At 38.7% G+C, this 20,261-nt stretch overlaps 1 protein-coding gene across 1 annotated transcript in view; it reads left to right on the forward strand.

Annotated features, from left to right (window-relative positions):
* Positions 1-14,887: 14,887 nt before the first annotated feature.
* ltk (leukocyte receptor tyrosine kinase) overlaps positions 14,888-20,261 on the forward strand; it is a 52,945-nt gene continuing 47,571 nt past the window's right edge. Inside the window, exon 1 of the mRNA XM_034146098.1 lies at positions 14,888-15,076. Within this exon, the coding sequence (XP_034001989.1) occupies positions 15,025-15,076 (52 nt within the window). The 5' untranslated portion in view covers positions 14,888-15,024. The remainder of the gene's footprint in view (positions 15,077-20,261) is intronic.

Genomic DNA, 20,261 nt, shown 5'->3' on the forward strand with positions numbered 1-20,261 from the left:
AACCAAATCCTCACTCGGTCCACTGTGTCCTTTAGATGTTTCCAAATGTCTGCCTTCACGATCCACCACACACACACACACACACACACACACACACACACGCACACACACACACACACACACACACACACACACACACACACACACACACAGCAAAGTTTGTGTTGACTCAGGAGAATCAGTAGTGTCTTTGATCAGATTTGCTGCTTCTGATCTGTTCAAGAGCCAAACCCTGGAGAGGAGTGAGAAGTTGGCGAGTTGAAGGACAAACAGGTCACCCTCTAAGCCTTTTTTACAGAGCTGTCGTTATCATTTCCATCACCTCATCATTTCCTTTAATGCATAGAAAACAGAGGGTCAGCATTTCTGAATTAGGTACACAGCACTCCTTTGGCTCCCCTGTTGCTGAAAGTGTACTTAAACTAAAAAATGTACCACACAACGGGGGATTGTCTGTTTCAAACGATCAGTCCTTAAAGTGGACCTATCATGCTATATTTGAATAATATAGTGTAGGACCATACCTATATAAGGCATACTTATACTTTTTTTTTTTTCAAAATACCAAACAGATCATGCATTTTAGCCATGCCTCATTTTGCTCAATTTGACATTTTTTAGCTCTGTTTTTGCAAGGGCAGATAATGTGAGAACAGCACCACCTACAGGCCGGGCATATGTACTACAGCGTCTCCAGCGCTTTCGAACGGCAATGGCCGTGGCTGTCTCCTCCTGATTGGTGGAGTTGGCCCAATAGCCGTAGCGCCACTGTCCTGACGTCAGGACAGTGTTCAAATCTGGATCAGTTTTTATCAGATCCGTTGCAGCCCCTTTTTTAGAGATTTGGGTATGGAGGAAAATAGAGAGGGTTGTGTTTTCTGACACTTGGTGAGTTCCCTGGAACACCGGGGACACATATTCATGTATAAAAGACGTACAAAAGTGCATTTTGCATGATAGGTCCCCTTTAAGTACTCTGTTTTGTTTGAGGAGCTATGATGTCTTGGTAGCATGATATAATCTTAGACTGTGTGAGGACGTGACAGGGACACTGCGGTCACATAGTCATTTGATCACAAACAGTCTTTTGTTATTTATTTAGTCACATTGTCTTTCAGGGTAAATCATAAGTGTCCCTTATAAGTCAACATCCCATTCACATTGCCGCAAAAATATTCTTGCTGAAGTTTTTATGATGCAGGCGGGGTGGATATTGATGTTAGCCTACATACTTTCTGTAGTATTTAGAGTCTGTTTTGCATCACCGGTGCACAGATGCTAAACACAAAAGCTTGTTTCTAACCACACTGTTCCTCAGTTTTCAGGCTTTGTGGCCCTTCTATATTCTTAAAACAAAGATATGCCTTAATGTTATCCTCTTGTAAAAATGCTCACTCGTTTCCATGTCTCCCTTTTGGCGTTGTTGTATTTGATTAATTGTTACTAACATGTTTTCATAATTCTTACAAATGCTCATCATTACACACAAGCTACATGCATACATTATCATGTTAACATTTTCTAATCAGCACCTAAACCAATGTACATGAGGCTGATAATGTCATTAGTTTCACATGTTTTAGTCATAAACTAAAGTATTGCACATTAAACATCTGTTTTGACCTTGTTATGATGCATGGTTAAACACAGAACCCTAAATATGCTACATTTTTCTCATTTTAAATTCAAATGTAGTATGTATTTTGGCTCAGCTAAAGCCACACTGATGTGGTCACAACCCTAATTGAGGCAGTGAAGCGCCTGCATGGCTTTCGATTGATGTTTTAATGGAGCTGTTGTTGCAAATTGCAGAGACTAACAGGTCAGTGAGCTTATGTGTCCTGTTTTAATTACAACAGTTAGTTCAAGGGCTGTCTGTGAACAGAAAGTTTCCTATTGAACATTAAGCACTTTGTCAGTGTGTCAGTCTGATAAACAGAGATACTAGTTTAAGATCTGTTGAAGCTAAAGCAGGGGATAAATATAAAATAAAATCCAAGCCTCAACCAGAATACTCGATAACAGTGTCTTTTTAAGTGTTTTATCTTGTCGTTTTTGTTTGTTTTATTAAGATGCCAAAACACTTTGCATTACAAATATTGTCCTGACATTTTGGGATTCGACATATTCAGAAAACCTTTTTAACTATTTGTATTTACTGCACCTTCAGAAAACCTGACATGTTCGACATAAAACATTACATGTTTTGAGTTCAAAAGAAGAATTAGCTTCCAAGTTTAAAACCACGATCAGGTTGTTTTAAAAATGCCAAATTAGTTTAATCATCTAGTTCGTATATGACCTATTGTAAAAACACAATGTTTTTATTTTTATTTATTCAAACAGGAAAATATAAACTAAACCTGCTATTCAGTTTTTTCTTCCGTTAGGCTGTAAGCACACTAGTAAATCACTGTATTTCACATCCATGTTTTTTCCTATTGTAGACTCATTTTACAGGGCATGATGGACCAGTTCTTTATTACCAAAGAGCATCAGAAAAGAGCCCTTTGGTGAGTAGAGTTTTAACAAAACACTCAACTCAGCTGTCCGCCTGCGTCACCTCGTTTTCTCTCTCATTATTCTTCAGCTCCATCATTATCAGCCTGCAGCCTACTTTATCTGAGGCACGCTGTGTTAAAGTGGGCCACTCGGAGCTGGAAGTGAAGTTTGAAATCAGTAAAGCTGCTGGTTTGAAATGTGGCTGCAGTCTTTACGTGCCCCTGCACGAGCCCCTCACATCAGTGAAACTCAGTTAATCTGTCTAAGAAATTGGACGGTGAGTCTGAACGTTTTCTTCTTTGCTGTTGGTTGGTGTTAGTAATGGATTTGTCACTATCTGTCTTTTATGACACATAGTCTGAAGAGTGTGAGACAATCACTTCCTCCACATCTTAATCCCTGCTGGGTATCAAGATGGTGTGATACCTGGCGGGGATCATGTTGTGGACAAAAGTCATTTTGTAGTTATGGGCCAGCAGCTCCACAATGTTACAGTGAAAACTATAAGAAAAACATACTTCTCTTGAGATAGATTGGCAAGCTCAGAGGACTGAAATAAATTGTCACAACAAAGAATTGCTTGCTTAAATTTAGTTTGGGATTATTTTTGACTTTTTGGCATATTATTTTGGCATTGACTCGACTGCTGACTCAAAGCTGTTCAAACACTATATCAGTGTAATGTAATGTAGGGAAGTGCCAAATCTCGTTATGGCCTGACATGGAATCATTAAGAAAATATTTTCCATACGCATAAAAAATAAACTGTTACTTTGAAAAAATAAGTTGAAGTTTTGTTTGTTTTGAAATATAATTGGGGAACAAAAAAACGTTTTATCCAGTGCTGAATGGCATTCAACACCAAACAGTTAAACATTTAGTTGACATTTACCCATAAGTTCAATTTTTTGTTTTATTTCTAATTGATGGGAAGGTCTTACAAGTGATGAATCAAATCAGGTTTGATTTATATAGCACATCTTAAAACGATTTTTGGTCGAGCCAAAGTGCTGTACATGCAAATAATAAATAACACATTACTGCAATCGCAAACAGAAGACAATAAATGTCTTGAGCAATGAGCAAAGTAAAACTGCTTTTATCACATTTTCTTCCATGGGACCATAGTTTTGGCAGGTATTACCGTATTGAACGGTTTGTTTGACATTTTAAGAAAAGTAATTTTGTCATTTTCCGTGCGTTTTCCTACAAATGTACAGCAACATCAATGATCATTGAAAGCCCAGTGCAGAACCTGTTTAGGTAACAAAACAACTTGTTTTTTCTTTGGCGCACTTTACCTTGATCTCAATCCTGCAGCCTTTTCTGCTTGTCATCCACTCTCTCCCCCTTTGTTTTCCATTTCCAGATTTACAATATGATAAATAAATCTAATAGACAATGTGTGCCTCATTTGGTGTGAAAAGTTCCACAAAATATGAGGCACCCAATCACAATGTGGCTTCTCAGTAATAAGTGAAGCTCAGCACAAGTTCAGGAAGTACTTAAGCTTCATATGTTCACAATTCTCTCCCTGTCTATCTCAGATATAACTCTTTTAGTTAAACCAAACAATCGTCACGCCCTTATCCACCCCATTCCCCTACGGTTACTCATATATTATCCAGGTTGAGCTTGTCAGCGGTCCATCATATTCACATCTCATTTCCCGAGTGAAATCCTTCATCCTTAACAGTTTCCGGCAGATGTTTCACTTCATAGTATTGCTCTATCAACTCCTCATGCGTACAACATGACCTGATATATCCTTCAGACAATACTTTGGTATTTATTAAACATGATTTTTGTGCCGAACATTGTAATAAAACAGTGGAATTAAGTGTAATTTGTTGTTTCCCCCTTTCTGTGTGTCTGTCAAAAAAGGTTGTAACTGGTAGGGGACGCTGTGAAAGATGCAAATCACGAAACTATACAGATGTGTAGTTGAGATCCAAATGAAAACAGGTATGGTCGAAGCAAGGGAGCAGGGAGTAGGGAAGGTGCCATATTTTTGCCCCTGGTCCAATTTAGTGACGTGGCTGGTGTGATTCCATAGCAAGTTTGGAATTTGACATCATCCCAACAACAGAAACATCCATGCTCATAAATACCTGTCAGCCTTAGCATATTTTTCTTATCAGGGACACTGTGGGCTTTTTGATGTCTGACTTGTGCTTGGATGTGAAGGTAGACGCTGTAATCCTACTGCTTCTTTGATCAAATTCAAATTTCAAGTCTGCTCCTCTACAGTATATTACTCTGAAAATACGATGATTCGAACTTATTACATATTTAGGTCAGCAAATGCACCTCTGATTTGAGAGCATGTGGTACTGTAGTTCAGTTTTAGACAGCATTCACTCTACGTAATGATTTACCTGTTATTCGGTTATGGTTATGCCTTCAAACCGTGCTGCTCGGTCTTGTGACCCTACTTGGTTGACCTGTTTTTCAAAAAAATCTCTTCAGGGTTCTGGTAGATCTAGCTTGACACCTTTTGGCACATGCTAAAGACTCTCTGACAGCTGCTGGCTTCCTGGTGTGTCCCTCTTGTGTACAGCTGTTGGACAGGCTGTTGTAGCATTGGTCTTGCTCAGCAGGGGTCAAATCTGGGAAAGCAGATGACTTTTGAAAGATCTCTTTTTTTCCCATCGTTGTGTGCTGGTAAAATGACAATGCCCTGCTGATATTCAACTCTTCCCCAGATTCATAACTTGGTGTGGACTTGAACTTTTCATCCTGTGAATGTGCACCAGGTTGGCTGTATAAATAAAATAAATCCTACAAAAACTGCCAGGTCATGATGAGACATTACTGTTGACTTTTTCAACTCTTCCCCAGATTCATAACTTGGTGTGGACTTGAACTTTTCATCCTGTGAATGTGCACCAGGTTGGCTGTATAAATAAAATAATTCCTAGAAAAACTGCCAGGTCATGATGAGACATTACTGTTGACTTTTTCAAATGTATTTGTTGGTGCTTTGAACACCAAAAATCCTGTGCCTGAAGCTCCATTATGTTACAGCTGTTATCTCCAACACTTGGTGACTCACACTAAAACAGTCTAGATTGATTATTAGCACTACTATTATTTCTTGCTTGCGGGGTGAACTGTCATTTAAGTCTATATTTATATTAAGAGTATCTCCCTGTAATATCTAATAGAAACTGAGATATGAGCCGAGATTAACATTTGGCTGGACTGCAGATGGGAATTTGTCTTCAAGATCCAGGACTGCATCTGTCTCGCAAACCCACAGACAGTAGAGATATGTCTTCTGATCCAAAAAAATAAGCCTATTACTGTGTTTTTGACTGATCTTAGTGGAAATGAGATGTTTCCCAGTTTTGACTGGCTGACAATGAAACCTCTGAAAGGTCTTGGGAAAAGGTTCTCTGCTGAGGTCAAAATTCTTGTTCTTCTTCCTCAGAAGTTGTGGTTATTGTGCGGCAGAGCTAGCAGCCAGTAGTAAAAACATTATCAGACACTAAATCGCGGTGGTTTTGACCATGAATAAACACTTTAACTGCTCTCATCTTTTCTTCCTCATGTCCTCCAATCTTCTTAACACTGCTTTTCTCTTGTACTTATTGCAACCCACCTTAACTGTTGAGGGATTTCCATTTGTGAAAGTTTCACCTCATTATTTACTTTGCATCAAGGTCCCGGACAGTACTTCCAATTGTTTTAAAATCTTCCTAAGGATTTGATGTTTTGCCTGAAGTAAAGAAATTATTTTCAGAGATTTTACTCCACATGCCAAGATCAGCAAAACAAACCTCAACTTCGCAACATGCTTTGTTCTCTCTCTCAGAGATATAAACCTTCTATTTTCCCATAGTTTAAATTAACTGACCTTGAGGTATAAAGTTCACAAAATAAAAGGGGGAATGGGATATTTATGGCCCTTATTATGGTTCCTATGCATAAACCTGCCGAGACAAGGAACCTGATCTGCCCGGTGTTAACTGCTCTGTTGACACATCATACATTTGAGCCAATAAAACTGTAAGAGACCGGAGAAGGGGAAACATTGAAGAAAGAAATGATTCTGATCTCCTTTGGCATTTTGATTCATGAACCTGCTGTTATGGGGAGACTTGTTTACTGTAACTGCAGGGACACAATAAATGGAGAGTGACTTCCTGATGGGCCCAGATAAGACTGTATTTCCACACACAAACACACTAAAGATGAAGGAAACACAGCTAGACAGACACAGACAGCTTCGTTTTTCACATTTATTAGATTAGACATCAAGAGTGTGGTGTTTCCTGCCGACTGTGGAGGTAAACAACATGTTTACCGCTGAAAATATGATCATGAAAGAAGCATATTGTAAACTTTTATAGGGATCAAATATGACTCACATGCATCAATTAAATAAATAATTTGAAGGTCTTTCTCAATCGTTTGTGCCCCTTCATTTGGCCCTACATTATTATTTATCACATTTTTCAAAATGCAGCAAAACACTAAATATGCAGTGCATGGATAGCAGAAATGAAAAATGTTATAAATATGCACAAAGAGTGTAGATTTATCATCAGTTAGTGAGTTGTTGGACATTTACACTGCATAATGAGATCCCTACAGTACATTTATAGATTTTCTAGAGCAATTTTGTTCAGTTCAGATCATCAGCTGCCCAAATGATGTTGAGTGTGTGAATGATTTCATGAATATAAGATGTTTGGGCAATCTGCATAATTAGCAACACAAGTGGAAATTATTTGTGGATGGCTCCAGTCAGATTTATGCCTGGTACTGGAAATCCACAAGCTGCATGAGATTAACCAGATGTACTAGAGCAAATGTGTCTGGCTGCAGCTCTGCAATCAAGGGATCAAGAAGTTTAAGTCATTGCCTCTGAAAACTCCCAGGCATGAACCCTGTCTAAAGTGTCCTTGAGCAAGACATTACACCCCCACCAGCTTCACAAAAAGTGCAATTTAACCAGAGCACTTGATTACAGTAGAAGGATGCATGCCGAACAATAGACGGTCAAGATTCATGGTGAGTTTTGTGTTATTTAAATAATACCTGTAGCGATTCCTAAACAAAAGCAGTGTTCAAGAAAAGCCTGTTTCAATAATTGGGTTGCTTTTTCTGGCAAGTGATCATTTTTTGGAAGTGCACGATTCTTTCCAAAAAGACAAGTTGTGTTTTCAGGATTTCTGAAGAACAATGCGTCATGGTGAAACAAGAAAAACACGTTTCACCATAGGCTAATCTGATGTTACTGTCAGAAACATTTGGAACCACATGCTCAGCCTTTTAATGCAACTTTGTGACAAAGAACACACACAGACACAAAGTTACAGCAACACTTCAATCCCCTGACATCGTCTCAACAGATATTAAACATTGGAAGATATTATTTAATAAGGAATTTGAGGAATTATGTATTTCAAATTATGAAGTGCCTGGCAGCGGGTAGATGGATCATTCTCCTCTAACAAGAAGAAAGATCTGTGTGCTTGATTGTTTTCCAAATTAAAGACCTCCCCTCCTCTTTTTTCCATCTCATCCTCTATCCCCCAACAAATCAGGCTCTGTTAACAGAAGAAGACATGTCATGGATTGAGACCTGAGACAAAGCCTGGTTTTTGCAGCCGATTCAAAGAAATGAGGGTCTTCTAATCTAATTACATGATTAGATTTGAGATCATCCTGAGAGATGGTAAACGTAGTCAAACAAAGGTCAGGGGAACGTGGTGAGAGAGAGACAACAGCTAGGTGCCCTAATTAACCCCGGGCAGCCTGCATGATGTTCGAGGAATATCATAAAATGCCCTCAATGGAAGCATGAAATAACTTAATCCAGTGACCCCAGGATCAGCCTCACAATTTACAAGAGGTCTTGGAGGATTTTGGAGCAGAACCATACAGGGAACAGTCGTACATTAAAACTCTAGTTTAGCTGAGTAAAAAGAAATCAGAAAAACTCCAGGATGTTAAAGTTGCTCCATAAACAACACATTTCCTGTTCACTTTAAGGGCAGCGGAAACTGTAAACACGACATTGACGATTCACCACCTTTTACGTTGATATTTGCTTTGTTTTGGTCTCCACCACATCCTAATGGAAATATTGTGTGTTTTTGCTGAATATTACAATATATTACAAACTGTTCAGCTTGTTGCTGTCTTGTTTAGTGCTAAGTAGTTCTTAAAGCTTACAGTATTCGCTTAAACATCTGCCTGCTATGAAAACCCTGAGATTAATCAAATCTAATCTTTAATTGTTTTCTTGATTATTACCTGAAATAATGTAAAAATACATTAAAAAGGGCACCAGTCGCATTAGGTGGAGCACCGCAGATATCCCTATAAAGGCACCCTATAAGCACTGCATTGCATTATCTACACTGAAAGGTCACCCTACAGACCTTTGATATGCTTTCCCCCCCGGTTATTCTCATCTGCATGACATATGCAAAGGAAGCTATGATCCATGACACAGACCTTTACATCAACTCATAAAACCCAAAGATATGTCTCTGTAGAGCCTCGTTCTTGAAGAAAGGGTGAATAAATAACTGGTTTCTGATATTTGGACATTGGTCTCCCTCGATCCATTGTTGTTCTTAGCACCCCCTCAACATCTTAACTTCTCGCTGATATCATCATTATATTTGGACTGGGTCATAAGGCCTCTCAATACTATTACAAAAAGTTTCACAAGGCTACCGCACTTCAAACAACATTGATTATTATGTGATTATATGATTATCTGGGAGAAAGATCTAAACCTTTCGTTTAATTATTTCGAAATCCCCCAAATCAAAGAGAGTTGTCAAGGGACATAACAGTAAGGCTCATTCAATTTAAATATATTCAGCAATTTCTAGATAACATGGATTAAGCCTTGAAAACACATTAGACTGCAAAAATGGTCGAATTCAAAATACTGCTACTACTATTTTCTTTGAATGCACAACGACTCAAAACTTCCTGGAACAACTAGCAGGGAATACGAATAGATATTTTACCTGGCATTACTTCCAAACTTTACAACCTTTTTTCACAGATGAAAAAAAAACATTGTTTTTGAGTCATAAGAACAGAAGATAAACAACATATAGATCCGATGTTTGTCTCTGCTGTCCCTCTCAGGCTTTCCATAGACTGAAACAAAAACAATGACTTGAAAGATGCTGACAAGCTCCTATGACCTGAGAAAAACGGCGTGTTGGTGACAAATTGTCACAAGTTGTCACCACGAACAACTCATTCAACATATGGCCATTTTGTTTCTGTCACTAATTCTCCTAGTTCTCTTACTCACTCTGGTTTCCCCTTTACCTGTTTCACAATGCTGACTCTCACCTGCTTCCCATTTCAATGATTGCTAGTTTATTCTGGCCCACTTGTCATTTGATTGACTTTATTCATTAAGCTAAGCTTTCCAGATTAATGGACAGACTATTACAATCAGTGGTTTGCACTAACGGAGCTCTGTAGAAATCACTTTGGCCAGATCACCCTGTGGACATTTCCCTCGCTAGATTTGTTCTGAAAACAAGATTCCCAGACGTTGAGCTAAGAGCCTGTGTAATGATTCCTGAAGTGTCTTGGCAAACCTGCTACCAACCTTTGAAAAAAAACCTCAAAATACAATTGTGTGATTGTTACAAATAATACAAATGTGGATATAGTATGATCAAAGAAAGAGGAAAGAAAACCACAGTCTTCTGAGTGTCATGGGAATGGGAAGGGGAATAAGGCAGACACTTCGGGGGGGGGGGGGGGGGGGGGGGGTCTGTCTAGATGATCCAAACCAAACATGTGGTTTGTTTACTAAAGCTTAAGCGGGTTGTTTTATGCAACCTTTGTCGAAATGGACCCTACAGCCCCCAGCCATTCATGCACTCTCACTTTTGCCTTACAGAACGAAAAATAGTCTCACATACTGGAAGAGGATTAGATATAGAACATTTCTTCAAGGAAAAGTCAGGAGCGCTTGTTTTAAAGAGCAGCAGGAGGTTTGTCAGTACACCAATACTTAATTTGTCTGACATTTGTTCTGGCTTTTAACTTTTAGTATTGTTTACTTTAATTTGTTTGAATGTTAAATTAATCTGCTATATGTATAATTAGTTGAGTGAAGTGTCTCTTACTGAAATTGGAAGGTATGATGTAAGAAAAAACCCTTGGTGGACATATTACCTAATATACTGTTGTGATAAGATCTGAGGGACTTAATCACAAGTGGAGATGACTAGAAAGGTCAACAACTTCAGAAAAAGGCTGCCCTTTGTCTCTCAAAGGATGATGAGAAGAGACATCTGTGGATGCTGCGCTTGTGTAGTGTACTGAATTATTTAAAGACCGTTTCATACGTTTTTGAAACAGTTTGCAGAGAAGAAAATCACTGTGAGAAAAACATACAACAAAGCCAGTTTGAAAATCAGGTTGTTTTTGGGTCGCCAGGAAGCCATGGGCAAAACACATGGCATAGTTTAAGGTGCTTTACTTTCTGTGAATGTGAGGAGCATTTGACATTACACAACACAAGGAAATCCCCTGATGAATCAGATTTACTCTTGAAGACTGTGACAGGATGTCTCTTGAAAATCAAGAATATTTCCTTGTGCTATAATAACCACAGAAACAATCTTCACCCTTGAAAGAAGAACTTGCCATCCTTCACACCCTTAGTTTTGCTATAGCTCTTCAAATCCGCAGTGTGAAGTGTCCCTCACACGGCTACTGATTTACAGCGTCACACACGAACACAACGGTACTCTTCAGAAGACTGGTGAAGACAGGAAGAAGGTGGAACGGTAGCTTACATCGATTTACATCGATTTAATGTATTTCTTTCATACCTTACCTTTGTCTTTAAAACGGGAAGAGACAAATAGTCTTTTTGCTAATATTTTGTTTTAATTTAAAGAAGGTTTTTTTTTTTTTTAAAGAGGGCTAAAGTAGGCTATACAATCTTCTTTTCAATGATCAGCAAAGTGAAATAACTCTTTCTGTCAATAAAGTCTGGGGACTTTGAGTAGGGCATATTTTATGTTTTGTATTCTAGCTAAAAACAATTGTCCAATTCTCTCTTGATTTAAAAACATATGTATCTACTTCAACCTGTATGCCAAAAGTCCTTTGTCCCACTAAAGACAAAAGCCAGATGAGAGTGTAAGTGTTTTGTTTCTCCATGGGAATATACATGTATAATTATATAAGTGGTTGGACAACTTTGTCAGCAAATTTCTAATTCAAAAAAAATTCAAAACATCACGTCAAAATTCATTACTTGAATCACTTGATCTAAAATCAATATGAAATAGGTTTTAAAAGCATCTGAATGTCTGCTTGCTGTGGATTTGTGCATTTAGTTACCAGTATTCAATCAATAAGAAACCCTATCTTCATATAAACACTGCTGGACTTCACATGATTATCACATGGTGGAAAATAATCAAGACAGCATGGTACAAGTTAGTTAAAATGTCAACCTCTGCATTGTGCAAACTGAACATTATTTTTGTTTTCAAAAGCGCACATGTTTTGCACGTCCACCAGCGATTCCTAACAATATATAAGTGCAATTTCTTTACTCACACACCCAGCCGCACACTCCTCGGCAGTACTGGCTTTGATCTCTGTTAGACAATTTTGAAAATCCTCTTCAACAAAGAGGCTATGTGTGTTTATGTCTGAGCAGCTAATTAAAAACACATGGCAGCATATAGCCATGGATGAGATCTTCTTTTATGTTCGGAACACGTAACACCGGCAATCTAACCTGAGAAATGTACACAAAAAAAAAGCTTTTTCTTATAGTTTGATTTATAAAAAATAAAAAAATCGTTTTTAAAGTTAACTGTTTAAAGTATTTAAGGATGCTATTTGACTCTTCTATTTTGGAAGGAAATACCATATTTATTTACTTACATAATCTGTTGATACAGATTACAGTTTTTCTCGATTGCTAACACACTAAAATTATACATAAAGCACAATTATTTTAACTGACACTCAAAGAGCGAAACATCGGCTCAAATCTCCAAAACTCTAAACACGTTTTCAGCTTTTCACACAATTTGCAAATCAACATGGCACTTTTTGCAAACCACTGCACACGTTTCTGTGGCATCTGACATAAAGTCACGTGTTAGCTGCAACACTGATATTCAAAATACCTCACACATGGACCAATGATCAAGAAACACGTTCCACCTGACCAAACACCTGATAGCATAATTGTTGGCTCATCAATCAGGATGTTAGCACTATAAAAAGACCACAGGTGAGTACTTTCTTACAGCAACAATGGAAGCCAACATGGAAGCAAGAGGAAGAGGAAGAGGAAGAGGAAGAGCTGGGCTGAGAGGGAGAGGAGGAGGGAGAGGTGGGGTGAGAGTGAGAGGAGGAAGAATGAGAGGTAGAGGTAGAGCTGGAGGGAGAGGACGTGGACAAAGAAGAATACTCTCTAATGAAATGAAATGTGATCAACCATGGTGTGACGATGAGAGAGGCTGGACAGAGGGTTCAGCCTAATCTAAGCCGATTTACTGTTGCCTCTGTAATCCGGACACTTAGACTTGAAAACAGGTTAGTTACCAGTTTTTAGCTCTGCATAATTCATGATATATCAGGGCTTATATCTGTTGTGTGAAACGTATTTACTTCATTACTGTAATTGAATTGTTGGCATGTTGCATACTATAACTGTACACAAATCCTGCACAATTGACTGTGGTAAACTTACTTTTATGCAACACAGACACTGACCAACCACTACAGTATGTCTTTGTTGTTTATCTGAAGGACTGAGAAACAAAGAGGTGCAGGTGGAAGGCTAAGGATTTTCAATGAGGCACAGGAAGCAGCAGTTACAAACTGGGTTTTGGCAAACAATGCCATCACACTGAGAGAGATCCGAAGCATAGTAACTATGTGCTGAACAACTCATTTGTATTTCTTCATTTACTGTATTTCTGTATACTCAAGCAATCTTTCTCTGCAGAAACCTCTATGTACAGAGCATAGCCCATAAAAGAGGAAAGTGCTTTAGATTATGCTCAGCAGTGTGTAGTTGGGTGGTCAAACAATCTAGTATTATGAATGAAGTGTGTTATATTTGGTGCAAAAGTTTGCATTTGGTAAGTGTTTATGTAGTTTTGAGTGCAGTTCTTCACTTAGCAGGAGAAATTAGGTGTTTTGCACTTTGGGTGTGGGGTTTTGTGAATTGTGTTTAGTGTTCTAAAGTGTCTAGTGTCCTTGAGGGCCCCATTTTTTCTATGGGTAATATTTTAAAGATATCTCAAATTATATTTAATGCATAACATAACGGTACAGAACAAACGATAAAATGTACAGTTGTATACTAGTGACATATTCGAAACTTTAAACAATGTTCATAAAACCTTTCAGAGATAGGCCAAGTACATTTCTTTTTTTGGAGTTATCTTACACCTCTTAAATTCAAGATGGCCGTTGCCCTTTGAAGATTTGGAAATGCTAATTAAACACATTTAAAAAAAAATACTTCAGGCTAAATACATTTAGTCGCAAGTTTATTTCAACTAAACATTCCTGCAAAAATAACAGAAACACCTCTGGATATAACGCAGTAAAGTTTAACAGCAAACTCTAAATGATCAAAACAACTTTTCTCTTTAACACCTTTAACAGAAACTCAACATTATGAGCTCCATGACAGAATTTATTTGGGGTTTGTTTTATTGGACATTAGTTTTAGTACTGGTTGTACCTAATAAATAGTTTCCTAATAAACTGGCAACGGAGGGCCAGTAACATGTTTTGTTTATTTAGTAAAAGGGTACATTTGGCAGGAAAATGCACCATGTTGGATAATGGATAAAAAAAAACACAACGAAATAGAAAATTGTGTGTCAGTTTAGTCCTTTAATGATAAACCTGTACCTGTAATTATGCTGTATGCGCAAGCTGGTATCCATGCCTGCAGCCCGAGCACAGATACTCTCCAAACGGAATTTTAAAGTGGAGGATAAAACCTGAGAAAATGAATGTCTTTAGGACCAGGAAGCCATCTCATGGACTGGTAGAGTGGTGACTTAACAACACACACAGAAAGGGGGGAGGAGAGGAGAGAGGGGGAGAGGATGAGAGGGAAGAGAGCGGAGGGAAGAGACAGAGAGGCGGGGAAGAGAGCGGAAGGGGGGGGAAAGAGAGAGATGAGAGAGAGAGAGCGCGAGATGAGGACGAGGCTGAGAGAGAGAGGAGACGAGATGAGAGGAGAGAGAGAGAGGAGAGGATGAGAGAGATGAGAGAGAGGAGAGGAGGAGGAGAGAGCGAGAGGAGGAGAGAGAGAGAGAGAGAGAGAGAGAGTGTTTGTCGTCACGGAGCTGCAGCAGCATCAGCATCACCAGAATGAGTAACAGTGCGCAACTTGGAGAAACCACTACACTGTCCGGAGGAGCGCGTTCGGGGTTGGAAGCCTGTTTGTGAACGTATTCATGAGGACGTAAAGGGGCCAAAAACTACACGGAATCTCTGTGGACCTGTCGAAAAACGAGAGCCATGGATTTTATTAAAAACTACAATACTCATCTCTCCATCGTCATTTTGATAAGTAAGTACTGTAATTCACTTTTATCTAAATTGGCTTTTGTTTATAAAAGCAAAGGGAAATGTTTCACCACAGTTAAACGTTCCCATGTTCCCATCCCTTATTATTTGTATTGTGCTTTAGATAATAAAAGTAAGCACTTTACAAACAATATGCAGGTGTGCATAAACATGTGACATCAAATTCAACCGTTTTTCTGAATTAATAGTGGTCCATCTACTGCTGCTATACGGTAACATCAGGAGTTGGGATCATTGAGATAAACACTAGGTGGCGCTTTAGTCAGGTGCCTTTTAACAGAATTGCAGAAGAAGACGAAACGAGGTGAGGAAAAGAGCGTCGGGCAAACATCAAGTTGTTGGGAAAAAGGTAAACAATTATATTAATTTCGTGTATTTATTATAAAGTCTCCACAATGTGTAATATGATTTGAGGTGCTGCAAGTAAACCGGAAGTGCACTGCTTAGTCACTACTTGCTTCATGTTAATCATGATTCATTTGCTAACTTTCTTGCATTTTGCTATTATCGATACAAAAAAGTGACCACACAAACACTAAAACATATTCCCCCCCCCCCCCACATTTCTCATCGTTTTCCCTTTTTTTTTGCACAAATTGAAATGCGGGTAAATGTTTATTTTGTTTAAGCTCGTACCCTAACTGGAAAACACATAGCAGCATTTAAAAAAGCTACAACATCCCCATGTGCTGTTCACTATGACATCCCCAACCTCCTTTTAATATTTTAATTATTTTGTATTGAATCTAAATGATATTGTTTACCCGAAAGACTTTCTTTATTTGTGCTTGCTGTCCAGATCCAAACTGACTTAATGTCATATGATTGAGTGTTTATGACCAGCAGTGGCATGTCATGTGGGCACATAAATTATGATATGCTTAGTTTGCATTCAACAGAGCAGGCTTATTGGCGTCACTGTGACTTTATGTGGCTTCAAATGTTCCCACGGAGCTTGTTAGTTTACCTCTAAGGCGTACATGTTATGGCCTGATTTTGATCACCTCATGCTAGTGCTTGTTTTTGGAAAACTGTATGGTAGATGCACATGAAAACTGTCAGGTGGATGCACATTTGTACTGTTTCATTCAGGTTTCTCCCACATACTACATGTTTTGCATCCATGGTCTTGCATCTGCTGAGAAGGAATACTTTATTCCACAGGCTTTCCCAATAAGATGAAAGGAAATTCCCTATTTCACATATCTTCAGCAACACCATCTTTTATTTTGCAAAGGGAGAGGAGGATTGCGTTTCTTGGCTCTACCCCTCTTTGGCTTTAAGCGGCACAGAGGCTGCACCAGTGTAAGTGGCTCTTACTGCAGTCAATCCCACTGACAGGAGAAAACCCAGGGTGAGCTTTGCCAAAACTCACAGTATTATGTCAGTCCCCCCCCCCCCCCCCCCCCCCCCCCCCCCCCTCTCTGTTCCTGAGTCGTCCACAGCAAGCAGCCTAGTTCAGAAGCAAGTGAGGAACAGTTCTCTCATAAATGTCCTTGAGATTAGTTTGTTGCATATTTGCAACAGTAAATATATTTTCCAGTAAGGACAATGAATTACCTTTAAGGTTTATCTATGTTCTTTTGATGTACTGTATGTATCCTCAAAGGTGTAAATTGTTTACACTGACGTATTTGCAACTAAAGAATTATGATAATGGCTCTTGCAGCACTTGGCTAAGGCTGACTTCGCCGCAAATTCATGACGCACTGAGGATAGTCTACGCAGGATTACGATCACAGCGCATTGGAACAAGGCAGCCTATAGTTCCCACAGCCAATCTGGAGTCATTAAATGCAGAATTCTCTTTTCTGATTGCATTGAAAAAGAACACTTTGTTCTACTCCAATCTTCTGCATATGGATGTTCTTTATTCTATGACAGTTTAAAAAAAATCACAATATATTGCCTCGTATCCCCTTAGCCTCCCCATGATGCCTATCGTTTTGCCAGATTCTTGCAAATACACAAATGAAATCATTTTGGTCTATTTTTCAGCCGGGTTTCATATAATAGACACACTGGAGGTTTTGCTCTTTTAGACTCTGTTAACATTTACTTTCTCCCTAAATGCCAAGCGACATCTTTCAAAATGGCACATAGTGGAGAACTGCCAAAGTGCAACTGTGGCATTAGTCATTACGATAAAGGGCTTCTTCAATACCGTAATCATGTTGTTCTTTCTTCCAATTAACCCATAAGTGTCCCTAGGAATGAGGATAACAACATGCTTTAGTTATCTGGCAAAAATTGTTTCAAAGGGAGTACAAAATCCAATCCTGTCTGTAGGTTAATTGGTAACAAAAAGCTGAAAAATACACAACTTAGCTTGCATTACAATATTTTAGCTTTTAGTGTTATTGAAGATATTGGCTGCCTGACTGTGACTTACATAAATGGATTTGAGGTTACTTTAGTCCTTCATTACTAATTCATACTGAAACCACCAAGGCTCTTAGTTAATGATTGTGGATGTATGACTGCGATGGAAATGTGGGCTTTAGATGTAAATATCACAGTGGCTCAGTAACTGAAGGTTTAATTAGATGCCTGATTAAACAGCAGCAGTGACTCTCAACATCATTAAAGGTGTGTGTGTGTGTGTGTGTGTGTGTGTGTGTGGGTGTGTGTGTTGTGTGTGTGTGTGTGTGTGTGTGTGTGTGTGTGTGTGTGTGTGTGTGTGGTGTGTGTGTGTGTGTGTGTGTGTGTGTGTGTGTGTGTGTGTGTGTGTGTGTGTGTGTGTGTGTGTGTGTGTGTGTGTGTGTGTGTGTGTACGCCTAGGTCTAAAATGTTAAAAAATATATTTCTGATCTGCACTCAATCAGCAGAGCATGAATCTCATTAGTGCAGGAAGTCACTCAGCGCAACACTCGAGTGATTCTGCTCAAACCAACTTCAGAGTTCATGCTTTAAAATATATTTTAAAAGACACAAACCCACCTCAGCCAACATTTACAAAGTTCAGTGGTTCAAACTCCAGTCCCTGCAGTCATCATGTTGAAGTGTCCTTGGGCACTTGACCCCAGATTACCTCCGATGACACAGATGTGTGTGAATTTTAGTCCCTGCCTTTGTATGAATGTTTGTGAAGGGGTGAACGCTTACATGACATCAAGATTAAGATTTAGTAGGGGTGTAACGGTATACGTATTCGTACCGAAAATATTCGGTATGGGCCCTTCGGTTCGGTACACGTGTGTACCCAAGTGTGCCGAATGAATATAACGTTAAACGTAAAAAGTGCAAACCCAACTCCCACTAGCATTTAAGCCTCCACCACTCTTAAAAAGTTCAGACCGAGCCAAAGCTATTACAAACGCCAAATATCCTTATGTTGCCATGTTAGCAAAGCGCTACCTGGCTGTATCTGCTACCTCTGTCCCTAGCGAGAGGGTGTTCTCCAGAGCAGGAGACATTGTTAGTGCCAGCAGATCTGCCCTTTCGGCAAGCAACAAGTTAATTTAAAAAACATGAAAATACAATGACAAGCAAGCAAGTCCTAATGTCAAACTAGTACAGTACAGTTCAAGTACAGATTATTTCAGTTCATCGAAATGCTGCACCTTAATGTTTATTTTATTATATGTTGTATTTATTTGAGTGAATATTCAGAGTTTAATAATAATTAAAAACCCCCAACAAATATTTTATGTTTTGTGATCATTTTTTCTGCTGTACCGAAAACGTACCGAACTGTGACCTAAAAACCGAGGTACGTACCGAACCGAAATGTTTGTGAACCGTTACACCCCTAAGATTTAGACATACTTTATTAATCCTTGTCCTTTACTCTGTTGTTATTTACATTATATCACACACATAGGCCCAAAACACACACATGTTGTAAAGCGCTTTGAGTGGTATGAATGGAAAGCACATATAAATGCAGACTTTACGCATGGTGCCTAATTCGATTTAAGTTAGAATAATCTTATTGGTTGAATTTAGGAATGAAATTTACCCTGATAAGAAGTGCTTAATGTGCTCAACTTGATCTTTTAAAAATAGATATATTTTAGATCAAATGAAACGGTGTAGGTTGACCCTAAAAGAGCTGGGGAAATTGATTAGTATGAGCCTCTTAGAAGTTTGGGAATTAGAATATCTCAGGAGTCAGATGTGATGTGGTCTGAATATGATTCCTCAGTTTGCCTTTGTTTCCGTATACTTTTTTATTTATTTTTTATTTAATCGTTTATTTGGCAGGGACAATGCACAGTAATGAACACTTAAAACATTAAAATGTATCAAGCGTAACAGTCCAGATTTAGCTTTGAGCTCATTTCCATCCGCAGTCCCTCAAATAAAACATTTAAGAAGTTTACATTTTACAAACATAGCAAAAACTAAATACATGATATGCAAAAGGTGCAAAAGAGCAAGAGCAGCATACACAAGTATTTATGACATGGTAATACAATATAGCAGCAACGACATATAAAGTGCAAGAGAGGATACAAGAGCTACATAAAGTGCAAGAGGAGATACCCCTGTATTAAAGTGCATTTAGCGGTGATTGCACGTCTGTTTGTCTCTCAACCATTCTTTGAGTTGACCTTTGAAGCTATTGAGAGTGGGACAATCCCGTAACTCAGTTGGGAGGCTATTCCACAATGAGCTGCCTTTAATGGATAGGACATTTTGTTCAAAAGTGATCCGTCTACGGTGGACTTCACAGTCTCCTCTGGTTTCTGACCTAGTGCAGCGTCCATTGTGTTTTTTGTGGATGAATTCCCCTAAGGGAAGGAGGGGGGGCAGTCCATGTAAACATTTATAAAAAAAACACATACTCTTAAAAGACTTAAAATTGTCAAAACTTACGAAATTGTGTTTTTCAAGGATGGTACAGTGGTGGTATGAATTTGGCTTTCTGTCAAACACCTTGATAGCTCTCTTGTACAGCTGTTCTATGGGTTTCAGGTTTGTGGCACAAGCAAACGACCAGTTTGTCAAACAGTATTCAATGTGGGATAGAATCATACAGTGGAGGTATGACTTTGCAGCATTGACAGTTAAGAAAGGTCTGATTTGTTTAACATTTTGCAAGTTGAATTTAATATTATTGGATACTTTCTTGATATGTTTCTTAAAAGTCAAGTTTGAGTCCAGTATGACTCCAAGATACTTGAAGTGGGAGACTAGTTATATTTCTGCTCCGTTTAAAAACA

The sequence above is a fragment of the Trematomus bernacchii genome, unplaced genomic scaffold (genome assembly GCF_902827165.1).
Source record: "Trematomus bernacchii unplaced genomic scaffold, fTreBer1.1, whole genome shotgun sequence".
Classification (NCBI taxonomy): domain Eukaryota; kingdom Metazoa; phylum Chordata; class Actinopteri; order Perciformes; family Nototheniidae; genus Trematomus; species Trematomus bernacchii.